At 40.6% G+C, this 26,466-nt stretch overlaps 1 protein-coding gene across 1 annotated transcript in view; it reads left to right on the top strand.

Moving 5' to 3' along the window:
- The first annotated feature begins 629 nt into the window (after positions 1–629).
- The window catches only part of trim36 (tripartite motif containing 36), a 28,993-nt gene continuing 3,156 nt past the window's right edge, over positions 630–26,466 (top strand). Inside the window, 13 exon segments of the mRNA XM_044373848.1 lie at positions 630–863; positions 1,985–2,219; positions 10,569–10,915; positions 11,701–11,847; positions 13,476–13,571; positions 14,823–14,960; positions 15,142–15,257; positions 16,837–16,958; positions 22,169–22,286; positions 22,400–22,605; positions 25,025–25,208; positions 25,348–25,461; positions 26,181–26,464. Of these exon segments, the coding sequence (XP_044229783.1) occupies positions 828–863; positions 1,985–2,219; positions 10,569–10,915; positions 11,701–11,847; positions 13,476–13,571; positions 14,823–14,960; positions 15,142–15,257; positions 16,837–16,958; positions 22,169–22,286; positions 22,400–22,605; positions 25,025–25,208; positions 25,348–25,461; positions 26,181–26,464 (2,143 nt within the window). The 5' untranslated portion in view covers positions 630–827.

Here is a 26,466-nt window from a genome sequence, read left to right on the forward strand (position 1 = left end):
GCATAGGTTCTCCTACACGTTTGGAAGGGGAGAGGGAGGGGTATTTAGCCACTAGATGCCACTAAATTATGCTACACACTGCACCTTTAAGTTCTTTGCATTTCTGGCCATGGTGGTTAACTGTGCCGCTGAGGTAGAAAGGAAATCCGAGAGAATAGAGATAGTTGTTTATGCAGCGAGTTTTTGAAAATTGTCGAAATTACTGGAGAAGGAAGTGCAGCGGATGGCGAGAGAGGCTTTTAGCCCCTCTCAGAGCCTACATTGAGAAGTTACATTAGTGGATGGGATGAGGGACGGGGAAGAACTTCATGTATTTATTTATTTAATATATAATGATTTAGATTATTTATTATTTAGAGAATTGGGTCTTATTTTCAATCCAGTAGACGGCAGTAATGCAACGTTTTGAGATGCAAACCGCCTCTAAAAAATCAACAAAGAAGAAGTACATGGAAGGCAACAGTTCCTATGGAGACCCTTCCTCCTCCTTCTCCTCCTCCTCCTCCCCCACCACCTCCTCTCTCTCTCTCTCTCTCTCTCTCTCTCTCTCTCTCTCTCTCTCTCTCTCTTTCTCACCCTCCCCCCTCTCTCTCTCCACCCCCCTCCCTCCCTCCCTCCCTCCCACCCCCTCTGTGTCTGTCTCCGCCTGCACACACTGCAGCAGTGAATTGGCTGCTGATTCACCACAGCAGCGTCACTCCATTTAAATTCACTCAGCCGGCGCTGTCGGCATCTCCAACTCGCGTCCGACAAGTTGTTTTTAGCCCGAACAGAAATTAAAAAAGGTGTTTTAACTCGCACACGCAGGCGTCAATTTCTGCCTCATCATGTCTGCAGAGATGCGGCGCAGCAGCACAACAGCGGTAAGTGAGCGACAGGAGCGGGTTTCTAGTGTTTGGAAGATGATTGAAAAACGTGTGTTTTTGTCGATGTGGAGTCGTCATTGTTTCACAGCCTGTAGCGTCTCCGCATGTAAAGAGACCGGACATTGTAGGAAACTTCATCAGCAGAGCTAGACGTGTCCCATTCATTATTGATTCAGTGACTCATAAGTTTTATGAAACAATTAGCTTTCAACAAGCTTTATTTGCCTTCGTCTTGTTCAAGCTCCCTATATCCTTCTCGTCTTTTAACGCCTGTTGCGGAGGCGTTTGTCCTTAAAATAAAGTGTGTTCAGACAGCAGCAGGAGGATGAAGAGTTTTATCACAACACCTGAAATAAATGAGCTGATCAATCTCTTGATGAAGAGGGGCGGTTTTCAGGCTGGAGATTTGTAGAAACAGTTTTTAAACGTGTGTAAATGTTATAACGTGGAATCGCGTATTTCAGTGTTTGTCTATATTTAGCTGGGCTTAATCCTGTCTTATGTAATGCAACAGAAACATGGTAAAGACATCATGGCTGGTTGTTATTGTCACAGCAGTGGATCTATCTATCTATCTATCTATCTATCTATCTATCTATCTATCTATCTATCTATCTATCTATCTATCTATCTATCTATCTATCTACAACCTTTAGTTTATTGTAATTTTCTTATGTATTTGCATACACCAAACGAAATGCTGTTCCTTCCAGCCCACAGCAGTGCAACAACAGAAAGGATAGAGATGTATATCTAAAAAAATCCCTCAAAAAAGCGATATAAATGTATAAATCCCAAGAGGGAAAAAAGAGAATGAAAAGAAAGTGTCTCTGTGTATACCAGCTAAAAGTTGAAAGTATATAGAAATAATCTAATTACACATAAGTATTCCCATTTCACAGCAAAATGTTGTTTTGACAACTTAAAGTGAAGACAATAGGCCCATTTTAGCTGCCCTTGAAATATCCTAATAACAGGTTATTGTTCTGAGAATCAAAGAAAGCTGTATCCTGTTGCCAAACACATTTCAGACTGATCGTCTCTGATCTTCTGTTTTCTAAAAGTCGCCCTCATCCCCTGTTAGACGTTGTTATAAGTTAATGTCTCCGTGTCTCCAGGTCCCGATCAAAAACATTGAGAGGGAGCTGATCTGCCCGATCTGCAAGGAGCTCTTCACCCACCCTCTGATCCTGCCCTGCCAGCACAGCGTCTGCCACAAGTGTGTCAGAGAGCTGCTGATGCTCAATCATGAGGACTCCTTTGATGCCGGCTCCGAGTGCTCCCTGCCGGGTAGCCCCAGGTCCAGGGTGCCCTCCCCCTCCATGGAGAGGCTAGACAGGCTTGTGCGATCAGGTGGGTCTCGGGGTAAGGAATCAAAACTATTCATGTTATCTGTAGATGTAATGAACACCAAGATGTGTGTGTTGCTTTTATGAGTGCTGAAAAGTGGATCTCTGCGACGCATCCTCTCATATCTCCAATGTTAAAGCAATTAGCAGCAGCGTATTGAGGCTCGTGCTGCTCATGCTGTCGTGGGGCGGGGCGGTGATGAAGTGATTTGTTACGTGAGCTGATGGAAGCTAATAATCAGCTGCTGGAAATGCAGGAAATGCAAGTATCAAGTGCATCTTGGGCCATTTGTGATTGCCTCCAAAGGAAGGCGATATGAGTTTTTCTATCAGTAAAGCCGACTTCCTGTTACATGACCTTCATCCAGATTCACTTAGCTTCACTTTTACTTCTGCTGTCATCAAAGTAGCTGCATTCAACAGGTTTCAATGGCTGCAGCCTGTGATAAACCTCTATAGAAAAGGACATAAGGCTTAAAAAGAAAGCAAATCCTTGCTCTCAAATAAAGAAATATGTGCACTAAAGGACATATTCTCTGTCATAACAAACAAAAAGGGTAGTAGCCACTAAGAAGAGGATTTCTTGAACCCATGTAAATAAGAGAATAAGCCTATAGAAACCAAGACAAAAAAATGGGCCAAGCATTATTGTATGATATGTGGGTTTTAGTGTGGCGCAGACGTCGCCCCTCCTCTTGTCCTAGATAAACTAGAACAAACGTAAAGTGATTTTAATAATTTTCTCGCTCTGCCATAACATCGTCAGTCAGTCATCACTTCTTCCTTATAATCCCGTCTGCTTTTTCAGGCCTCGTTAAAGAGACAGCAGAGGAACTTGACATGCTGTAGTTTTTGTCTACCACGAGAAAAGAAATGTTGACAAGCTCTCTCAAGCCCTAATTGTCCTCACTGTCTGCTTCCAATGGCCCAGGGGCACCAAACATCCCCTTCAATCATGCAAGGTCTCATGTATTCATTAGAAAATTGTTTTTAGGAACAGAGAGAAGAGTAGCTATCATTTTCACTCAACCTTTTTATTGGATATACAGGCGTATGTGTGTGTGTGAGTAATGTACACACGAGTCAACAAAGCGCAACTATAAGCTCCTTTTGAAAGTGAAAGTTATTTTGGTCTGCAATCATTAACAGAAATAATTAAGATGTGTATAAATATACAAATTCATGTACACACATACAGATACTCAGATACCACAGTTGAAAACAACACAACAACACAAAAGGTGCAGGCTGAAGCTACAGCTTATAATGCTAAACCTTTTAACAACACATCAAATTTGACCTCAAAACAATACAAAACAACTAATAACATATCCTGCACCCTGTCCTTCTATGCCAATGTTTCTTTCTGATCATTCATTTCACCACTAAAGTCATTAAGTTATTTTTAAACATTTTTTTAACTTACTGAGCGTTTACCATGTTTTCAGTTCCTCACTACAGCTCTTCCATAAATGCACTCCTTAGACTGAAATACAATGACAATGATAAAAAATGCAGCTCAAAGTGCTTCACATCAAAAAAAGACATGAAATGAACATAAAAATATGTGAATGTACATGAGATGGACAAATAAAATCCACTTGAAAAAGAGAGTGGTAATTTGAGACTTAGTAAGCAAATGCTCAAAGTGTTTCGCCATGTGTACATAATCTATAAATTGGTGCCTAGGTCTCTGAAGCCATAAGCATAACAGAACTTTCCTTTTCCCAACGGACAGACTCACCACCAGTCTTGATTAACCGAAATAAGCCTCTTTCAGATTACCTCAGAATGTCTTCCCACGGGTTTAACCTCACTGTGGATCTGATTTGTGTCGGACGCAACCTGAAGCTGCCCCAAGAAAAAAAAAGCCACCTTTAGTGTCACTGTGGGGGGTTAAAAACACATGGTTCTCAGAACAACGCTGAGCTGGAGGGTCAGGGGGAGGGGGAGGGTGGTGGTGGGATGCAGGTAGCTATATTACCTTGTCACAACATTTAGAAGTTCACAGCTTAACACATGTCGCTGCTGCAGCCAAGCTTGATCAGGCCAATGTCTAAGCCCTGAGAACAGCCTGGAGGGGCACCAGGCTGCCTCTCTGCCTCCTGAAAGCTCTGGACTACACGCCACTGCCATCAAGACGTCGCCTCATTTGTGCGATTGTCCACTCTTCTTGACAAGACTAGAGCTGTGTCTACATACTAATTCTATTCTATTAGTATGGAATTGGGACACAACACAGGACTTGGCAGAGGGGATATTAATAGACACAATATTAATGGCATTAGAAGTTTTTACTTATGATCTACTATGTGCTCTTATAGGTTTCCTGTTGAAGATAAACACTCACACATTTTCAGTAACTGTGTCTCAGTTCCATACTACACATTTATTCTTAGCAGGCTTTGAGTATGTTGGGCATTCACAATGTAAAAGTGACAAAATAAATAATAATCAAATCAGTCAGTATACGTACATACAGAAAAATGCTTGATTTGAGTGTTACTGTTTATGTGCACTAATGCACAAAGACAACGGAGGAGCTGCTGACTGCTGAGAAATTAATCGTGGGTGGTGCTGACACAGCTTCAGGAAAACCTCAAAATAACTATTGAACTACTGAATTTTTTGAAAACATTTCTTTGTGTCTTTTTCACATTTAATTGGCAGTGGCTTTCTAAATTTGTAGCTTGATCGACATCCAGCGATCAAGTATTGTATAATTTCTTGTTGGTAAATGGTTAAGTACATTGATTTCTTGTATACTAACTGATTAAAAGGTTGCACCATAAAGGCTACTGTATATAGTACATATTGACTATGTACATACAGTACACATGTAGTATGGAACTGGGACACAATAAGTGATTTCCTTGTGAGTCAGGATGGTGTTAAATAGACTAAATGTATGTTTAAATGTTCCCTGTATGAAGTTGAGTGACAGCTGGCGTTAAGTAGTATCCATTCAGCTGAAATGACAAGTGTCCTCGGAGCAGCACAGAGAGCCTTAGCAGAGCACCAGATCTGAAACGATCCTAGGGGCACAGCGAGGTGAACAACTTTTTGGGAACGCCATTCAGCCGTGGTTCAAAATTGCTGAGACCAGGCTCTCGGACACAGTATCCCTCATTCAGTCCCCCCTCTTCAACCTGAATGAGCTTATTCTTCACAGCCAGGATTGCATATGTTAACGCAGGAAATAACCAAATCCTACTTTTGGGTAAACAAATCTCACTGCATGCTGAAAACCACTCAACTCTTCCCTCACTGTATATTCTCTGACTAATGGTGAATTCTTGTACGATATGTTAAATGATTTGAAAATGTGATTTCAGGTAATTGAGCAGTGTCGTATATCAAGGAACTGTAAATTCATTAGGTTAATGTGAAGTATTCACAGCTTGTATACAACTGGAATTCCCTTGGGGATTATTCAGTAAGGTTGTCCCCGTGTTAAGTGCATTTAATCACCCGATTACAAAACACAAATTCTCTGTGTGTTAAGAATATTAAGAAAACCTTGAAGGACGTTATGAGCACATTACCTCTCAAACAGAACAACCGACTAATTCTGCACACCGCCTTCAACACGGGGAGATCAGATCATTGATAGTCATGGTGACGCAACCAGCCTGTAAGGAATGAATAAGGGATTAGGTGAAGGCAGAGAAAGAAAAGACTTGGCTATATTTATCAGAGTGCAGCTTGGACAGGCCTTGCTGTGCTGGGACAGAGGAAGGCGGTTAATAAACTTCATTAGCACTGTTCTTATCCTCATCTTCTTTTTATGTCACCGGGGCTCAAACAGCATGATGCATTTAAAGTATGTTCGACAGCTAACTCTTGACAGGTGCACTATGAAGTTAGAGTGTAAGTGATCGTAAAGGAGTAGTTCAACATTTTGAGACATATGTTTATTTGTTTTCTTGCCAAGAGTTATATGAGAAGATTGATAACAGTCTCATGACCAGTAGCCGGCTAGCTTAGCTTAGCGTAAAGACAGGAAATGGAGGGAAACTGCTAGCCTGGATTTATCTAAAGGTAATAAAATCTGCCTATCGGTGCCTGTAAAGCTCAGAAATTAATATGTTGTATCTAGTTAGTTTTATCTGTTAAAAAAAAAGTGAAAAAGTTGCCCTGAGGTCTTGTGGTCATAAGTGTACCAGGCGAACAATGGAGATTCTGGTAAGTTGCTGCGCCCTGATAAATTGATACACTATACTTAATTTAAAAAAAAAAAAGCAAACAAGAAATAACATGTGAGTTAGTGAGCTTTAGAGTGGTTTGTAGGCATTTCTTTTTCTTTTTTAACCTTTTAGACAGATCCAGGCTAGCAGTTTCCCCCTACTTTGGCTTTGTGCTAAGCTAAGCTAACTGGCTGCTGGCTGTAACTAAATATTTAGCTACAGACACAAGAGTAGTAACTAACTCTCTGCAAGGAAATGATTAAGCATAATTCCTAAAATGTCAAACTATTCCCTTCATGCAAATGGTAAACCAGAGCCTGGTAAAACATGTCTGACGAGTATACTCGCATTACAGTGATGTGGTTTACCAAAGCATTTGTTTGGTTCTGAAAAGATGCTTCACAAACATAAGTTGCATGGATTTGTGCTCCAATAAAGACCATAAGTGCACAATTCAAGAGTTAATTGTACTTAAATTACTGTTCACATCCTGTATGTATATTTTAAACGCTCTGTTTTGTATTTCACTCTGAACTGCATAACCAGATTTTTCTTTTCTTTTTTTTTTTTTTAACTACAAGTTTTCCTTCAGTTTACTGTTGAGTTGGTTTTTGTTTCTCCAAATGTCATGATGTTTAAAAAACACTTCACATTATGTATTGTTTCATTTTACTTGTTGGTCTCACCTCACTTCTTTGTTCATTGCTTGCAGCCACAGTGCGAAGGTCGTTTGGAAGTCGAGGTAGACGCGGCCTCCGTGTATTGAGTAGCTGTAGTAGTGAGTACAGTGTTACTAGAACCCCTGTGAAACCCTAGTTTGGTTCTACTTTTTCTCTACTTAATCTATTTTAGCCTTGTCAACACTACCATACAAACTCACACTACTACAGTCCCTGCAGTTTGTTTTTGTAAAGAACGTCATTTAGTTTACCTCTGTTAGACACTTACTGCAGCTGGGTTACAACAGTCGAGCTCAAAAGGCCACTTAAAAATGTCCACTGAGCATAAGATGAATCCAGATTACAAGAAAGATGACAAAAATGATGCCTAGAAAGAGGCAAAATGCTTCAGGTTATTATTATTCTCCGTAATCTCTTCCAAATTTTTGGTGTTTAATTTTGTTAAAGGGAAAAAAAAGGGAAATTGAAGGAAAGAGAACAGAGAAAAGCTGGAAGTGGTGATGAGTCAGCACACAAGGAGGCCAACTAAAAGAGAAGCAACATGGAGCGAAGCAGGAGAAATTCAATTTATAGGAAGATAGAAACCTCGACGGGAGGCTGGCAAGTGACAAAGAGAAATTGAAAAGAGCCAAAATTGGCTCGAAAGGGGTGAGGATGTTTCCTAGGAGTTAGAGAGGAACTGGAATGTGTGTGTATGCCCCTGACGCTCTGGTGTTTTTTGTGTGTGTGTGTGTGTGTGTGCGCGCGTGTGTGTGTGTCTGTACACTTGCTAAGCTTTGCATTCATTTCGTAAAACATGGTGGTAAGAAAAGCAGCTTTCTTGAGACGGAGAACTGTAGGGCTCTGTCGTTCTCTGATTTTAAACACACACACACATACTGAGGGAAAACCTACAATATGTTCGGGCTTGCTTAGATTCTTAACTCGCATTTTCTGACTGATATCTGTGCGCCTTTAGGCTTCTGTTTATGCTTGACTTGACAAACATCAGGACTTGAGAAACAGTTTATCTGCACTAAAAACACAGACCTGTTTCAGCCAAGCTGCTAATCATTTTGGGAATGATGAAGTGAGATATGTCATGTTGCCAGCCAAAAAAAACAAGACTGAGAACTCATTTTTTTCTTTTCAGATTTGGCCAACGAATTCAGATATTTGACGTGCTCAGTGGATGTTTTTAAGAGAAAATGTTTCTTCTGTATTTTAAGCACAGAAGAGAATTATTATCTTAAGAAATGGCCTCTATACTAATTTCCTCAAAGAATGGACAAAAATGGGAGCTACCTTGAAACCCTATTTAAATTTAAACCTATTTTTTTCAGCCTTACTGAAAATGTATGAACATTCAATTCAGTTTTTATTTGAATAGGAAATGAGACAATATTTTTTTGGATTTTCCTTTTAATTCTTAGATTAAACACGAATTACAGTCATACAAATCCCTCCCTGTCACGCACTGACTGTCTTTGTCGTGACTGATTGAAACATTAAAATGCTAAATCTGTTCAAACGTCAAAACTGTGGCCGCAGATTTGTGGGGAGGGGAAAAAAAAAACAACAAAAAAACCAAGCCCCTTTTTTGCACAACCAGAGCGTAGCAGCTCTGCAGTGACTCGTCAGTTTCTGCCTTCGACTCTGCCTCCCTCAGCAGATCAGCACATCAACACACACACACTTTGCTGCAGGCATCTCCTGTCTGCCTCTCTCGTTGGCGCACACCTGCTGTCCTGACCAAAAATATGCCGGCCACTGAGCGGTGTCCCAACATGATACGCACACGAATGTACGCTCACATGCACGCACCGCATCTGCAGGGTTAGAAACCGATCTTATGTGTCATCCATTAATTTCAGTATCAACGCTTTATGCCAGATCTCTGCTTTCATCCAATTAATTTTATTTATCTTAACAAAAACCATATCACCTTCATCAACATCATCACACTCGGTTCTTCATCATGATGTCACACCACAATGTTAATTTCACCTTCTTTTACCACATGGATTTGCAGGAGTAGCTGTCGAGTGTTAAACAAAGCTCAGTAGTTCAGTTCGTAGTCAGATCATTTCACAGATTTTCACCTCTAGGTAGTAAACCGTACCTGCACTGTCAGTCGCCACTTCCGCTCACATCACTGGATCACACGGCATGCACATTGGCTACACGTATCACATACACGTTTATATGTTATACTGTCCTGCCACCGCTTTTCCCTCAAGCTGCACCTTTTTTTCAAAGTGCTGTTTTTTTTTTGAAGTTGTTTCCCCGTGTTTCACTTACCTGAGGAGTGTTTGATTTAATTTTCAGGTCCTCGGAAACGAAGCGGAAATACTGGCTTGCAAACTGAGATAAATCCAGCACTCCTCACTTCCCCTGTCCCCCAAAAACGTGAAGCAATATTCTTGTCATTTATTTTTGCCGTGTAGTGACTTGCTGGCTTTATTTACGTGTGTGTGTGTGTGGTGACAGTGTTTGGCCGTCCCCACTGCTTGCGTCTGTGATGTGACCTTGTGTAACAGTTCCTTTTTGTTTCCACCTCATGTTACTGTGTCGCTGACTTGTTATGATGCTGCTGCATCAGTAACAAGCACCATATTGTGAGAAACTCTTGAAAGCAGTGTTGCTTTAAGAGGAATCGTGTTATCTGGAAATAAGTGTTGATGCATTGAACTGGACATGTGATATTCAAGTTCAGCTGCTTGAAATTTTTTAATTTAAAACATTTTAAGTTGCACTTTACTCAGTGTAATTCAGTTACACTATTTGATGTAAAAATGCTGTTGTGCCATTTCATTTTTTTTTCTTGATGACTCATTATTAGAAAATTTGAATTGTTTCCTTTGTCCAGATCATTATCAGCACTTGTGAAATGCTCCTCACTCTTGTAGTAAATGTTGAGTGACTTCAAATGGATTTCTCATAGAGACGGTATGTTCTTCATAAGCTCCAAGGACGCCATCTTCCTCATGACTCTCTCTCATCACTCCCGCAATCTGCCCCAGTACTCTTGGATGGTCTCTCTTCCTCGACCCTTTTCCCTCCCTGAATGACAAGCTGCTTGATATTTTGCCTGTATTGTGGTTTTGCTACATACATCCATGTCTAGAAGTGGTCATCATGGAAATAAAGCACAAAGGGAGGAGACATGCTGAGGCCCTATTTGTGAAGGCTCGATTTGTCAAATTTCAAATCAAAATTTCAAGTGGTCATTTTTGCCGTAAAATCATACTTGGCGTGTCAGGAAATGATGTAATGTGGCTTTTGTGTAAGTCGGCCCAGAATCTGTCGAACACAAACAAGACTATACATTTTTCCTGGCCATATTTTATTCTCTTGGAAACTATTCCTTCAGCGTAATTGGAAGTTAACAGACATGTTTTGTTCACATGTAGGGCCTCAGGCAACATTTGAAACTGGGTGACCCGAAGGCTATGACTCTATAGTACACATGATCTTTTCTGACTTCAGCCTGTCTCCCTCCTCTAGGCTCCATCTCATCCCCGGGGTGGCGCAGAGGATCTGTGACTCCCCGGGTCACCACTATCGCATGCCCGGGCTGCCAGCATGACATCGACCTGGGCGAGCGCGGCATCAGCATGCTCTTCCGTAACTTCACCCTGGAGAGCATCGTGGAGCGCTACCGCCAGGCGGCCCGCGCAGCCGTCGCCATCATGTGCAACATCTGTAAGCCTCCGCAGCAGCAGGAGGCTACGAAGAGCTGCATGGACTGCAAGGCTAGCTACTGTAACGAATGCTTCAAGCTCCACCACCCCTGGGGCACGCCCAAAGCCCAGCACGAGTACGTCGGCCCCACTACAAACTTTAGGCCCAAGGCAAGTACAGTTACTCCCTGTAGAATATTGTATTTTCTTTTTCCTGTATTTATGTTTCTACCCCCAAACAAAATCGTTTTTTCAGCTGGACTATGAACACCTCTCAGGAGATAAGATGTTGCACGAGTCAAGGACAAACAGTAGCCTGTATAGATTAATCATTGGTCAGTCTTTAAAAGGTTAAATGGTTTTGAAATGTTTGATATGGAGTCTGATGTTGTCAATGAAAGTCTATCACTTTTTGATCCCTCTGAGTCTTTGTTGATCATTAATTGATGGTCGTGAATGTCTCATTCATGGTGGTTGACCCACTAATTATTCAAATTAAGGTTGGGACATTTGACTAAATATGATGTAAACTATGAACATTCAATCATAAACATTTCAATTTAATGTGTCAATCTTCCCTGCATCTTCTCCTGTGGCTGCTGAATTGATTGGAATTCCAGCCTTCTTGACCATCTGATGACTTATTGATCTCGTAATACTCAAGTTGTACCTCCAACTGAACTTAACATGTTGATATTGGGTTTTAAACTTTGTCAATATATCTCACTTTGCCTTCCTCTCATCAAACAACTAACTTTTGTGGCTGTAAAAAATGAGCTAAATTTAGCTTCCTATTTTAAGACACTTCAGGAAATGGCTGACAGAGCTGTCTAGAAGTATAGGTCATGTTCCTTTCTCACTTCAGCTAGTTTTTGATCACTGAACACAACATGTAGTAATCTGTTCTGTCAAACAACGCAGTGTATAATTTATTCTTGCTCTGTGAAATATCACAGGTGCTGATGTGTCCCGAGCACGAGATGGAGAAAGTGAACATGTACTGTGAAGTCTGCAAACGACCCGTGTGTCACCTCTGCAAGCTGGGAGGATCCCACGCCAACCACAAAGTCACATCCATGAGCAGTGCCTACAAGATCCTCAAGGTGCCACATTCAGACACTGTTACTGTTTCAGAGAAAATGATTTTGGTTACTTGTGCGTTCACGGGGGGGGGCCGGGAGGGGGGTCGTCTGTTGAATACACTGGAATTTGCTTTGGTGCTATCTGCGGTGACAAATGAGTATTTGGAGCTTTGCACAATACTGACTTATGATAACAAGGATTAAACTGAGCCTGCACACAATGGCACACTTAACAAAAGCTTGAAATGGAGTCAAGCCCAAGCAAAGAGCCCACAGCCTTTTTATATTTTATACTAAAATTACTTGTAACTACAATTTTGTGCAGATATTCGGTAAGTTTTAAAGTTTAATACTTTACAAGGCGTTTTCCTTTCCCAATGAATTCCTATAGAGCAACATGTTTGTATATAGCTGCGAGAAAGTGCATTTTGACCGTCATGCTAAACCTCTTTTTAAAGTTTCTCAAATTCTTCGAGGCTGGTTGATTCTTCGTAGGTCAACCTGGTGTCACTAGATTTACAGATCTGCATTTAATAGCCTGAAAGCCTTTTTTTTGATGAGTAATATCTTCCTCTTCAGTGGGATTAGTGTTGGCTCATTAAGCTTAAGTATTTAATAAAAAAAACATTAAGAGCCGGCTTATTGTTTTGTTGACCACCCACTGACTGGTGCCTGAATCTTTCATCTCCTTGTGTAATATTAATGTCTGATCTGTACCTGTGTTGGCATGTACCCGACCGCAGATACCAATCCCTTTGTTTGTTTGGAAACTGAAACTCAGGCTGCCTGACGGGCTTAAAACTAATTGGCCTTGCGTGTGGTCATCTGATTTTTTTGTGGAATTCCTTTCAATCAGTTTGAGTGTTTTGTTTTCACTATTGTGAAGACAAAAATGGCAGGAGATTGTGATTTTAGTGCCAGGCAACACAAAAAACATCAAACTTTGAACAGAAAAGGTTGGAAAATATGTGAAATACTGTACATCGAACAGTAATTTGATCTTGTAGGTATGAACTCCAACCTGGTGGCAGGTTGCTCAGCAAGTTGAGGCAGTATCTGTGTGAAATTCACTTGGCTGGTCTGTGGGTGTGTTAACATTGATGTGCTTTTAATATTCAATGAGACCATTTGTTCCTCATGATCTTGTGTACATTGTATTTTCAAATTGTAGAAGGGCGTATCGGATGTCCTCAGCGGCCCAGGAACCCTTCATTAGCCAGGAAGTAACTCAGGTTTCAGTTGCTGTGATGAACTGTAATGCATTGTCATATCATTGTACGTGACATTGTTTGGTATATTGAATGCTGCTGGACATCCTGCACATACTGAAACATGCTCTCACATTGCGTCATACAGGACACACAGATGTTTTCATAAGGAAATACTTGCAGCTGCAGTCCTATATGCTGTGAGATGACAGGAAAACGTTGACTCGTGTGAGATCTGATGCTGATGCTTGGGAATGAACCCACAATCACTCATACAAATTGATAAATCTCTGCCTATACCTTGTCATTTTTACACATTTAAGGGCAGATATCCCCTCAGTGACTTGGTTTCCCGTCTCACTGCTGTGTGAGTACATGCGTCAGTGTTTTAAGATCTTTATAAAACCCACTCTATTTGCTGCTGATCTTCTCTCTCACCAGGAGAAGCTGGCCAAAAGTATCCATTACCTCATCAGCAAAGAGGACCAGGTCAGGACTCAGATTACCGATCTTGAGCTGCTCATCAATCAGACCGAGGTAAGAGAGCTGACTCATGCTGCTGCAACTCCAACATCTTTTTTCATTCTGCTGCCAAACTTTTTTATAACACACTCTGCAGATTTTTTTATTTATTCATCAAATCTTCTTTTATTGTCCTTTTCCCCTCCTGTATTTTTGTTTCAATCCCTGAGTATGAAATAAATTTTTACTGTCCAGTTCACATTCCGTACATTTAACTTATTGGTTTAATGTCAAGCAAAATGACTTTAGCATTTCTTAACACCACTTATTAAATGTTTTATTTTGTAAGTATCATCTTTATTTGCTTTTACCACTTTGACCCCTAAGCTGGAGAGGATCCCATTCTGACCACAAAGTCACCCTCTCACTAAGAGGAGCACATAAATTGTATTAAAATATCTTAAAATACAACAAAATGAGAAAATGATAAATCACACTTTTGTAGTCTCTTGAGTAATAGCTCAGTTGTTATATCTGTAGATAGGTATTTCTCAAATAAAACACATTTATAAATATGTGTGTGTGTACAGTGAAACCATTCTGTTGAGGAAAAACTTTGTGTATAAGGAAGGTCATTAAACAAACAGTATGCAAACCATACAAACAAGGAAACACAGGATTTGCTTACTGGTTTCTATTGCACATGTCTGGGTTTCGGCCTCTGAGGTTGTTCCTCCTTTTAGTTCAAAAGTGGAAAAAGCTGTTGCGCCATCAAAGCCAACAATGACTGTAGAGCTGCACATTTTATTAGAATATCATGGCTGACGCGTTGTCGATGTGTCATGGCTGAAGCGTTTAGAAAAAAAAAAAAAAAGGCACTTTGTATACAAGACAATCAAGGCAGTGACCAGATTAAACACAGGTGTGCAGCAGACATCATCAAGATCAGATCATCCATCATGTTCCCCCTTTACTTTGATGTGTGTGATGTCTGTTATGTTATCCCTTGTTTAAGACATTTGGTTCATTAATCTTTGATGATTTCTATCCAAAATCTGATAACTGTGTTCATTTAACTCCAGCTGGTGTCAAACCACAAGCTGAATACAACAAAATCACGACCATAACATTGATTAACTGTAGTTGTATAAAAAACAGTTCAATATTTTTATAAGATTATTGTCAACTACGTGATGGTTGATAATGATGATGCGCTGTTGCTGAAAACAATATTTTGTATAGTACACATTATTTCTGCATTTAGGGAGGGTATGATTTTTATTTTTTTTTTTACACATTGAAAATAAATACTCCTCCTTCTTAAAGGAAAACGGCCAGCTAGCAGAGCGTCGAGCCAACGAGCACTTTGAGCGTCTGTTTGAGACGCTGCAGGAGAGGAAATCAGAGATGTTGAGATCCATCGAACAGTCCCGTAACCGACGCCTGGACCAACTCAGGTCCCAGGTATGTTCGTGCAGTGAAAAGACAGAATTTCATTTGTAATGACTGTCTTCTACAGAAATGCACACTTCCTTTACTTACTATACTATTAGCTTTTTTTATGTTTTTTTTTCAAAATTACTGTTCAATATAAAGCCTCTGGTTTAATGATTTGAAATAACAAAACATTTAAAACATTTTCCAGGTGGAGGAGTACCAGGGCATGCTGGAGAACAGTGGTCTGGTGGGCTACGCTCAGGAGGTTCTGAAAGAGACGGATCAGTCCTGCTTCGTACAGACTGCAAAGCAGCTGCATGTCAGGTACACCTGGGTGGGATTGACAGAATCATTTATTATATTTTGACTCAAGACACTGAGCAATAATGTGATGGTACTTTGAGGATGAATACTTGGTAACAAAAGAAATTTTGAGTCATAATTATTAATGTGGATATGATGACCAAGCAGATCAATATGTTGTTCTTTCATTCAGAGGGAACAGACTGAAAAGTTCAGAAAATTGTACCATGTATTAAGACCTTGGAACAACAATGTTTAACCTATATGACAATAACAACCAAAACAAAAAGATATTTAGTTCTCATATCACAAATCTGCTTATTTTTTGTCAGAAAAAAAACAAATGAAAGCAAAGTGGTGGCATCGATGTGTAACTGAGAAGCCTTATTGTGAAAAACAAAACTATACAGTACAAAATACAAATATTTATGTGAATAAAAATGGATTTAGCTTCTACATCCTAATACTAAAAGGTAATTGTCAGTTCAGATGGTGGTCTGAGTTCAACAATAACATTACCCATAGATAATTTTAAACACAAAACCTAAGCATCACAATAATTTGCCTGTGGAATAGCCAAGCAGTGAACCTGCATATCGCTGGTGTTTTAAACCTATTAACAAGAAGCTGAACCAGGCCTGACAGTAATGTTATTCACAGCTTTCACCCACTGAAATCCTGAACATAAACTGCAGTAAACTGTCAAGTTAATAATTAAGCAGCTTAGTAATGATCATCAGATGAAAATTAATTAACAAATTACAGAAGCTAAATGTGATTATTTTACAAGCTCCAGACTGAAGTCTGTCATGACTCATTTGTGTTGTCCACATACATACAGCTCATCATTAGCAATGCTTACTGCTTCCCAGCGGATTTCACAAGTGGCACTCAGTCTGTTTTATTTTAGCATTGAGAGCATCAATCTGATTATGTGTTTGGGTAACTGGAGTGTGTCAGGTGTTAAAATATACAAAGCCACGTGCACAGAGCTTATCAAACTCAAGGGCATTTAAGGAAAGACTGTGTCCAGACAACGCTGTGTGTTGGTGTTTCTTCTGCTCTAAGCTGACTAACTGATCTCCATTAGCAGCTTTGGATAATCAGGGCACATTTTCACTCTCAAGAACATGATACTGTGGCCGGTACAGTTCTCTCCTGACAAGGTCTTGATTTTTAATCCTGTTTTTTACTTATGAAAGACAATATAAATATAGGTACAAATACCTGAAAGACCCCAGAGTACAAGATTGATGAGAAATATGATGGTGGACCATACTTCATATAATTGAAGAAACACATTTTCAGGGTTGCAATAATACTCTGAAGTTATTTGTGTTGTTTGTATTTTGTCTGGTCCAGACCTCTGAATCTCTGTCCATATTTAATATATTTTTCAGTACTGAAGTAAAAATGAAAAGCTCAAATTGTCAACCAGAGCTGTTTAAAGCTTTGAAGTTATGTTTTGAATGTGTTGGTTGTTGATTTATAATGAGATCTCAAAAGTACATTTATGCTGCCATTCACCAATCAAGATCAGCCTTCAGGCCAGGGTGAGACCAGTTTCATCATTTTATGTCTTTTACATGTATGTTTTCAGAATCCAGAAGGCCACCGAGTCTCTGAGGACTTTCCACCCTTCAGCTGACCCCTGCTTTGATGAGTTTGTGCTGAACACATCCAGAGAAGAGACTCTGCTGAAAGAGATGTGTTTCGGCGGAGGTACAACCCATTTATTTCAATCAAATGATGTGAGATGAAAACTAGCATGATCTTTATTAAAGATTCACTGTATTAAAGGACACGCTGCAGTGACAGTTCCTGGAAAAAGTGACCAACAGTTCACGTCAGGAAAATATGGTGACATTTTCTGCTTCTATTCATCTCGGAGGATGAAGTCGGTCTTTGTTCATGTGTCCTCTAGACCATGGCAAAAGTTGGCCGGACAGCACAGATCATTTCCATTTTTAAAAAGTAAGCTGACGAAATAGTTTAGACGAATTTTTTTTAAAAAGACAAAATGGTCGGAATAAACCGTTAGTCATCACATGCAGGGTCCTGTGATCTGAGCTGTGCTAAGAGGTCAGAGGTCATCTGTGTGCAGCTAAATTGGATAAACAGGTATAACCCTGGATACGCTCGCAGTGGATTTTACTCCTCTGTGAAGTTTTTTTTTCTGGTCTGCTGATTTTACAAAGGCTTATTCTTTACCGGACTGCTCAGGAAGTGGTTTCCCAGCAGTAGTAGGAAGGATACACACCTCTGCGACCGCATCAACACACTGCCTTTTTCCGACAGAAGTTAATAAATAAGGATTATTCTACATTATTTTAGATGTACCCAGTGTGGAGTGGCAGAGAGGGGAAGGCAGAAGAAACAAGTTTTAGCTGACTATGCTACTCGGCCAACAGGAATATGCATGTGTTCGATGATATTGCAGCATAACCTTCAACTGTCCGGGTGCATGCACAATCATTTTTACAATACAGACTTTTGAAAATCAGTCTTCAATTTATTTCAAGAATCTCAAAGATCTATTAAGAATCGAATTACTTTGTGGGTTAAAATGTTATCAGATATATCAATAAAAAAGAAAACAAATTATCAATAAAAGCTTCCAAGAGCAGAGATCAAAAGTCTTCTAATAACTAAGACAGCTCCAAAAATGTCTAAATAAGGAAGTTAAAAAGTTTAAAAGCAGATATGTTTTGGACATGTATCCTAAAGATCGCAAACAGCCTTGCAAAATTTGGTCAAACCTGAGATTAGTACTATATAATACAACTAAACATCAAATATTTTGTTTACCCCAAATAGACGATTTTGCATGTGGTGTTTACATTGGCTCAAATTATGCAAAGTACTCACATTCCTGTCCTAATTACATAATAATAAGATTGTTGGTGCGCACGACATGTAAGAGACTGAGACATTGTTTCCATTGAGTGACAGTCCCTGACATTTGGTCGAGGCATTTCTTTTTTTTTTTTTAAATGCCTCTGGTCTGACTTGTCTAACCTGACAACATGATGCGTGTCATTGACTGAATGTCATTGTTAGTTGTGACAGTTCTTCCAGCAATAGTTAGCTAATGACAACTGACTGGTGTTTGAGGGTGTCCTGAAGAGTGAGAGCAGCCCCTCGTTAATGACAAGCTGGTCAGTGTCAGTACAAAGCAAAACCTTTTAGTTTTGAGTAGCAGCTGTGCTACCGGACCTTATTGTTAAAAAAAAAAAAAAAAAAAAAAAGAGGGATTAAACATTGCTAACATTGCAAACACAGCTGAGGTCCTTTGGCGCAGAGCCATTATCCCTCAAGTGGATGCAACTAAACAACTGACAGTTTTCTCAGTGACCGTTGGTGACAAACAAAGCGGGGAGTGACATGAGTTTGTGGCTGTGGGCTTTTGTCGCCACACTGGACAGCTACCCTGTTAGCTTGTTTAAAATCAGTGATGTGAGATTTATCTCGGAGGCTACGGTTGGCTCCGTCGAGACTAACGAACCGGTGGAAAGGAAGCGGACTGCTTATCAAATGGAGTTGGTTAATGATCATGCAAATTACAGTGGCGTTAGTTTGGTAAATAACTGATTTGAATGGTACTGTTTTCAAGAAGGAAGTGAAGTCCAGTTTCACAGAAGAGATTTGACAGGTGAACACTTGTTTTTGAAGACCCTTCCAGGCAAATTTGTTAATTGGAGCATCAATTATGAAGAGGATACACTAAATAAAAGAAGGAAATTATAAGTCTGTTTATTGTATAAAACATTCAGAACGTTGTGGAAGAGGATTGGAGGAAATGAATCTGGTTTCACCTTTTTATAGAAAACTTAATAATTAATGCTGCTGTTTCTATGACTCTGTTGGTATTTGTTTGCAGGTTTTGAACAGAACAGCAGCAATAATTTATTCCATCTTGGGCTGTCAATCTGAAGTGTCCATAATGCCTCCTTAGACATCAGTTTCTGTATAATCCCTGTACTGCGGAAAATGTGTTCTTCATATAAAAATGTGTCCTTAACGAATCACTGCTGCACCCTTTTGGGGAAAGTGCTGCATGCAGCAGTTAGGTGGCGGTCATATTGATGTGTGTCTTTAATCTAAATTGCCTGAGGGAGTTAGTGATGCTCTTAGTCGGAGCTCAGAGAGAGAAAAGAAGCTGTAGGTGCATTATTATACTGCAGTAATTTAATTGAAGTCTTGGCAGATGACACAGCAGTGAACCATTCCAGTATCTTTGGATAGTGCCCCTAAGCCCTTATGCAGTACACAGCTTACTTCCCATCCATCATAACACTGGAAACTTGAAAACTCGTTTATGTTTAGCTACAAGGGTGTTTGGGGTGAAAAAAAACTTTTCAGAACTAGACTCATTTAAATCTGCGTCTCAGCTGATTGTAAAGATGTTTCTATCATCTGTGATCCTCGAGAAGTCTTTTTCTCTACTTAAGCGTCATAGAAGAATATAAATCAATGTCCCACCATCAGGTCTTGAATATGAGTGACAGCCATCTTGTTGGGGCATGATGCTGTATGTATTGGACTTTGCTCTTTGCCTTTAGCTTATCCAAGAGATGAAGAGATGACTCAAGAACACGGACAATGCCGTTTTTGTGCTCTTCCATCCATCCTAACCCAGCTGTGGCCTTACTGAGGGTTTTGACCCCATGCTCCGCTTCTCAAGAGGCTGTGAAAGAATGTGTTGTTTAGTGTAAATGTCCCTTTCAAATCGGAGATCCCTCAAAATGTCAGGACGAGAACATGAGAACTCTTTACTGCATTAAAACACTGACTTAAAATGGCAAACTCCCTCTTAATAGATATCACAAAACAGGATAAAGTGCAGCGAGCAGATAAGACAAGAGTCTAGTTCTCTCACATTTGTAGAGGGAGCTGTGGAATGAAAATGGACTTGAGAGAAAGCTGCTCCCTGCAGTCTAACTTGGCCATGGTGTCAGTCTGTCTGGCAGCAGCTTGAACTGTATGTGATCAATAGGGTTGTTTTTCTGAGTCGCTGAACTCGGGGGACCTGCTGCCTGCTGCGTTGGATGGCTGACTGCCCCATTTTGTCTTTGCCTGTCGGTCCATCTGTTGGAAACAGCCGAAAACATGAAGTCTTATTTGTTACATGTAGTGTAACTGCTGGTTGATTTATAAAGAATGGCTGTATGTGAAATACAGTAGATCACATTTAACATGAATACTAATTACTTTTCATGGTTATTATTCATGGAAACTGAGAGTAAAGGGTGGGTGTTTCAGCGGTTTAGGAGGAGGGAATGAGGAACGTTTAGACGAGCAATAAAAAGGTGATTTGTGATGGGATTTAAGAAAAAGTGTTTTGACTTTTTTTATGGTCTTTTGTAAGGGGCAGTGCCTGTTGATCATCAAATGGTATGAATGAGGCAGGGTTGGAGTAGATGTCTAATTTTGTCCATTTCATCTAGGGCTGCTAATAGGGCTGCAACTAACGATTATTTTCATTATCGATTAATCTGACGATTTTCTCGATAAGTTGTTGGGTATATAAAATGTCAGAAATTGGTGAAAAATGTCGGTCACTGTTTCCCAAAACCAGGTTGACATCCTCAAATGTAGTCTTTTGTCCTGACCAACAGTCCTCAGCCTAAAGGTATTTGGTTTACTGTCACAGAAGAAACTAAAAATAAAATATTAACAAAAGCAAAATATTAACATTTGAGAAGCTGGAATCAGATAATGTTTGCATTATTTCTAAAATAACTCAAAATGTATCAACATAGCAACAGATAGGAAATCTAATAATTTTTTTCTACATTTTTTTTAGGTACACACTCTCTCTGTGTCTGCAAATACAGTATGTTAGCAACATCTCAATGCAGTTGCACAGGAAAATACACAGAACTACAAGAGGACACAAGCTCACGAAGGAGAGCTGTGCGAGGGACAGACAGACTTTGGAGAGGGAGGATTAGCCGAGTGACTTTGGGGGATCAGAAAGCTCAATGGCAGCGGTGATACTGGTCAGTGAGGGGAATCCGTCTGTTGGGGAAAACGGATTTAGGAGAGGGATTGGAGAAAAGATGGAGAAAATAGAAAGCAGAGGATGAGGAAAGATGAGGATGGGAATTCACAGAGGAAGGGATGGAAGTGTGTCGAGCATTGCTTTGATCTTGCAGAGAAAGACAGTGACCTACATGATTAAAGTAATGTGATTCTGTTTCTAGAGAAAAATGAGCTGAGAGGACTGTAAATGAGAAGGTAAAGGGAATCATTAGAGTGGGTGCTGTTGACATAGATGAGAGAACGGATGGAAAGTGTTGATATGTCGATGAATCTTAAGTGTGGCTTATATACAACCACCAAGAGGAGAGAAAAGACAATAAACAGGATGAGAAAGTATAATGAAGAAGGGAAAGTGGTGTGAAGACGTTAAAGAAGCGGAAGGAGTAAAGTGCGAGAGGGGTAGTGGTGGTGCTGCTTTTTACAAAGTGCATTTCCTGGCAGTTAAGTCTATATGTGAAAACCTCTTAACAGGCTCCATTATGCAAGACAGTCTTGTTGTCCATTGTCGTGAGTGGATAGTCCTGTTCCCGGCAAATCTAATCTCTACCACACTTAATACTGCTTCATTTGCTTAAATCCAAGTTATTGAGCTAAAGTACAGAACTAAGCATGATTAAGACACAAAAGGACTTTACTGGAGTTCCTTTGCGCTCGTAGGTTTTCAATTTATGCATCAGACCCGTCACATCTGGCTAATCGCTACAAAAGTTTTTCCTGTGTCTTATCACGTAGAAGATAAATTTAAATATACATTTGTCGGAGGATGATCTGCGTTGACTCTTGCCATATCTTGTGTACTTTTTACCGACTGTCTTGCTTTATAATTGATCATTCTCTTTCTGGTCTTTCCTACGTGTCTTTTCTTTTCCCTCTCCTCTCCCCTCCAGTCCCAGACCCTCCTCTGATCGACCTGTCCCAAAGCAGAGTCTACAACGAGGCCACAATCTGCTGGAGGCTGTCTGATGACCACCTACCTACAGATCACCACATGCTAGAGTACCGCAGGTGGGTGCCAACATACAAAGTCATAACCACAAGCGAGGAGGAGTATTGAGTAGATCAACAGACAATGTACGTAGAAAAATCGAAACGATCTGACCGTGTTTGTTTCTCTCCAGACTCGGTGGACCGAGCCAGTCCCCGTCTCAAGAGGACAGTGAGGACAGTGGGGTCTGGAGGGCCACAGACAGGGTGTACGGTCCCAGCACTGTGGTATGTGACCTGGAGCCTGACAGCTTGTACTCCTTCAGAGTCCGAAGCTGCAGGAACTCCATGTTCAGCCCCTACAGCCCCGAGGTCACCTTCCATACTCCGCCTGCACCTAGTAAGTCTGAGAAATGTAGTGAAATATTTCACATTTTCTCAAGCGCTTAATCAATTTAAACTGTTTTTTTTTTGTTGATGCTAAGTGCATTAATTAGCTAATCCATAAAATGTTATGCACAGGATTAAGCTCCTGACTAATGGAGAACCAGCCCCTGTTTTTTTGGCCAAAGCAATGACTAAGCTCCTCCATCCCCTTTACTTCTCAGAGCACGTCTGAGTAGATTTTGCATTGTGTTGGATTTTAGGAAGATTATCAGATGACAGATGCCTCACTGTTTAAAGTCTAAATTCTGTTGTAGCCTGCACGATAGAGGTAATCAAGCACAATGGTGTTTGGGTTGATCACCATGGTAATGGCTTTTGTGTTTCAGATGGCTGAAACCAATATAGCTTTTGTGGGTGGGGGTGTGTGTGTGTGGGTGTGTGTGGGTGTGTGTGTGTGGGTGTGTGTGAGAGTGTGTGGGTGTGTGTGAAAGTGGAGGGTTGTTGTTCATCTTTTACATCTTGAGAGCTTGGAGAGGAAACCTGCAGTGGCATCTGTTGCTGACATTTTAAGCTTGCCTGGCAGACGCAAGGTGGAATTCATTAAAAACGATCATCATCCCCAACCATCTGCTGAACTTGAAATCATATCTTATCCTCCCTGTGAGGGGGCTACATCAATGAATCATATCTGCTTGGCATTCATCACATTCTCCCCGCTTGCAGTGATTATACTTACTGTACATAAATGTAAAAAATCTGGGGTTTTGCGGAGGTGTTTTCTGTGGCAGCGTCCCAGTTTGACACGGCCTATTCTCAGAATGCACACTTTCCCTCTCCCTCGGCAGGAGTTTGCATCATAATCAGTCGTTTTTGCACAAATGCAAACGCGAACACGTCACTCCCCGCTCTGACACGGCTGTGCTTTGATTTGTGTCCTGTCCGAGGCTCGTCATTTGTGTTGTGATTGGAGCTTCCACATTCCTGTGCTCTGTGGTTCGTGTAAGACTGAGCGGATGGATTCACTGCGCGTCAGTAATGAGGAGGAATTTCAGACCAGGGTGAAGAACAGAGGACAAAACATGCACGTGCTCACACACACAAACACACACCCACCGCTACATGACAGAGCACGAGCGGACACAGTTGGAGGCTCAGACTTCTTTTTTCAGCCAGACCTTCACTGTAAAGACTTAACAACACGTAAAGACGTAGATCTTTGCCTCTCAATGTTAATCAGTCTTGATATAAAGTCTTTCTGTGAGGAGGTCCTTCACTGTCTGTATGGTATATTCAACAGCTTATGTGCCTGTTGTGTCCATAACAAATCAGTTTTTCTGAGGCCGAGACTACTGGACTCATTGTCAAAAAGATTTCAAGGTTTGGTTGTGGTTGAGACACAGTTTATTGTTCCAGGTGCTGTTAAGTCAACTTTAACATACTGTAAAGAAATTGCCATTTGATAAAGAGCCACTTCATTTGATTTGAAATTAAAGTAATTCAACCAAAGCAAGTCCTTTGCAATATGGATGTAGCTATCACTTTTTAATACTACAGTTGAAAATTGACCAATATTGAGTACTGAACTGATCTGTTACTTTTGGACAGTGCACTAAGACCACCAGTTTCATGCCAGTGAATAAAAACAATTTTGATCAAATTAAGATTTCCATCATCAGAGAAATACAAGCTTTTGTTTTCCCAAAATGCAGAAAATAAAGCCAGTTGGCTTTTATTCCTGACACTTTTACATACTGCTTTTGGTATCAGATTTTAAGTTTCCATTATAACCTGATATTTACAAAATATCTGATAACTATCCCTACTATATAGCAGCAGTTCTATGCTGCTATATGTTTGTATTGCGGTCTGTAAACCCTGTAGGCAGGCTTATACTATTATCATTATCATGCCCTAGTTAAATAAGGACTTCCCTAGACACTGGTCTTCCCCACTATAGTACTCAGATTGTGTGGGACGGTTGAGTGAACAAGCATAATCATGTCAGCCTACATGTATCATAGATTATGGTGATCGTGCCCTTTGGCCCAAAAACTATAAATAGAATGCATTTAATTGCATCCAGATGAGGAATATAAAGGCTGCACATGAGGAGCGAGGATTTAGTTTCATTAGGCTGTCATTCTCCCGGTTGCCTTTGTGGATCTATAAAAACTGTGTAATGGCGCCCTCATGTGTCAGCTTTTGTCACTTACACAGTTCTGAACATATAACAGAGGGAATAAATTACTTTTGTCATGAATTGTGAGTGATCGTTTTTTTTCTCCTCTTACCATTTCTGATGTCTTATTTGTCCCATTATCTCTTTCACCTCCACCCCCTCTTCCCTTGTCTTGTTCACTTTTCTGTCCTCTTGTCTTCTCGCTCATACGTCCATCCTCTGGCCCAATCTTCCCGTACCTCTGCACATACAGCTTTCGGTTTCCTGTTCAGCGACAAGTGTGGATTCAGCACGGAGCGCCTCATTCTAAACAAACGACGGGACACTGTGGAGAGCATAGCGGGCATGGCCTTCCTCCTCGCAGCGGAGCGCGTGCAGACCGGCAGCTACGTTGCACTAGACTACATAATTGGGGACACAGGCATCTCTCAGGGAAGGTATGCCAGAAACTGACAAACACTGTTCTGCTCCACAAAGAGATCACTGTGACAATTTTATACACCTAGCCAAATCAGACAATGTGTAAAAATGGAAAAACTGTGGTAAAAAGTGGAATTGATTTGTTTGTTTTCCCAGACACTATTGGGCCTTCAAGGTGGAACCGCAGTCCTACATGGTTAAAGTCGGAGTGGCCTCTGACTCAAAGCTGATCGAGTGGTTTCACAATCCTAGAGATACCAGCAGCCCAAGGTACGTGAGCTGTGTTTATAACACAGGGCCCGTCATTTACAATCTGTCCATAATCGATGGTCATGTAGTGAAATTGAGACTAAACTGCACAAATTCTATATATCTTTACCTTTTCATACATGACTGCGACACACACCAGACTCTCCCAGTCTCAGTACAGTGATAAGTGTGTTGAGTCATACCTAATCCTGTGATGTAAGAGAGCCAGTATAAACTCGTAAAGAGCTTATTCAAAGACAAAGCCTGCCTTTCTCACTGGATCAGTCCATGTAAAAGCATGTAAAGGAACACATTATTTACACAAATACATTTAAATTCTATAGTAATTACATAATGCATGCAAGGTTGTATACATCAGACAGCATGCACTTAGTCATTTAAACGTGTGTATGCATTTTTTCCTCTGAGACTATAAAAATGTGTTTGTTTTAGGGAAATGGGTAATATTGTTTACAGTTTTTCTTGGTGATTTATTGACACAAAAAAAGAAAATTGGTTCTGCCAATTCCTAAACTACTGAAGATCAACAATTTTTTAGTTTTTACTTGAACTCAGTGTTGAACAGTTAATGGCCAAAACTCAATATTCATAGAATAATTGGAGCTGCCTCTCACTCTGCTTCAAATTTAACATGATTATAACCGACTTTGACTTAAATCTTCTGATGCAAATTGTTAAAAATCTCCCTTTTTGTCCCTCTTTTTTTTTTTTTTTACCAGATACGATCATGATAGCGGGCATGACAGCGGCAGCGAGGACACATGCTACGAGCTCTCCCAGCCCTTCACCCTCCTCACCCTGGGCATGGGCAAACTCTTCATCCCCAAGGCTTTGTCATCCTCCTCCGTTTCCACAGGAGCTGCACCGGCCGGTGACCCTGGGAACCGCGTGCTTCCTATGCCACAACGCCTGGGTGTATGTCTAGATTACGACGCATGCCGGGTGTATTTTTATGACGCCGACACCATGAGGTGCCTTTACGAGAGGCAGGTGGATTGTTCAGGA

The sequence above is a fragment of the Thunnus albacares genome, chromosome 2, assembly GCF_914725855.1.
Source record: "Thunnus albacares chromosome 2, fThuAlb1.1, whole genome shotgun sequence".
Classification (NCBI taxonomy): Eukaryota; Metazoa; Chordata; class Actinopteri; order Scombriformes; family Scombridae; genus Thunnus; species Thunnus albacares.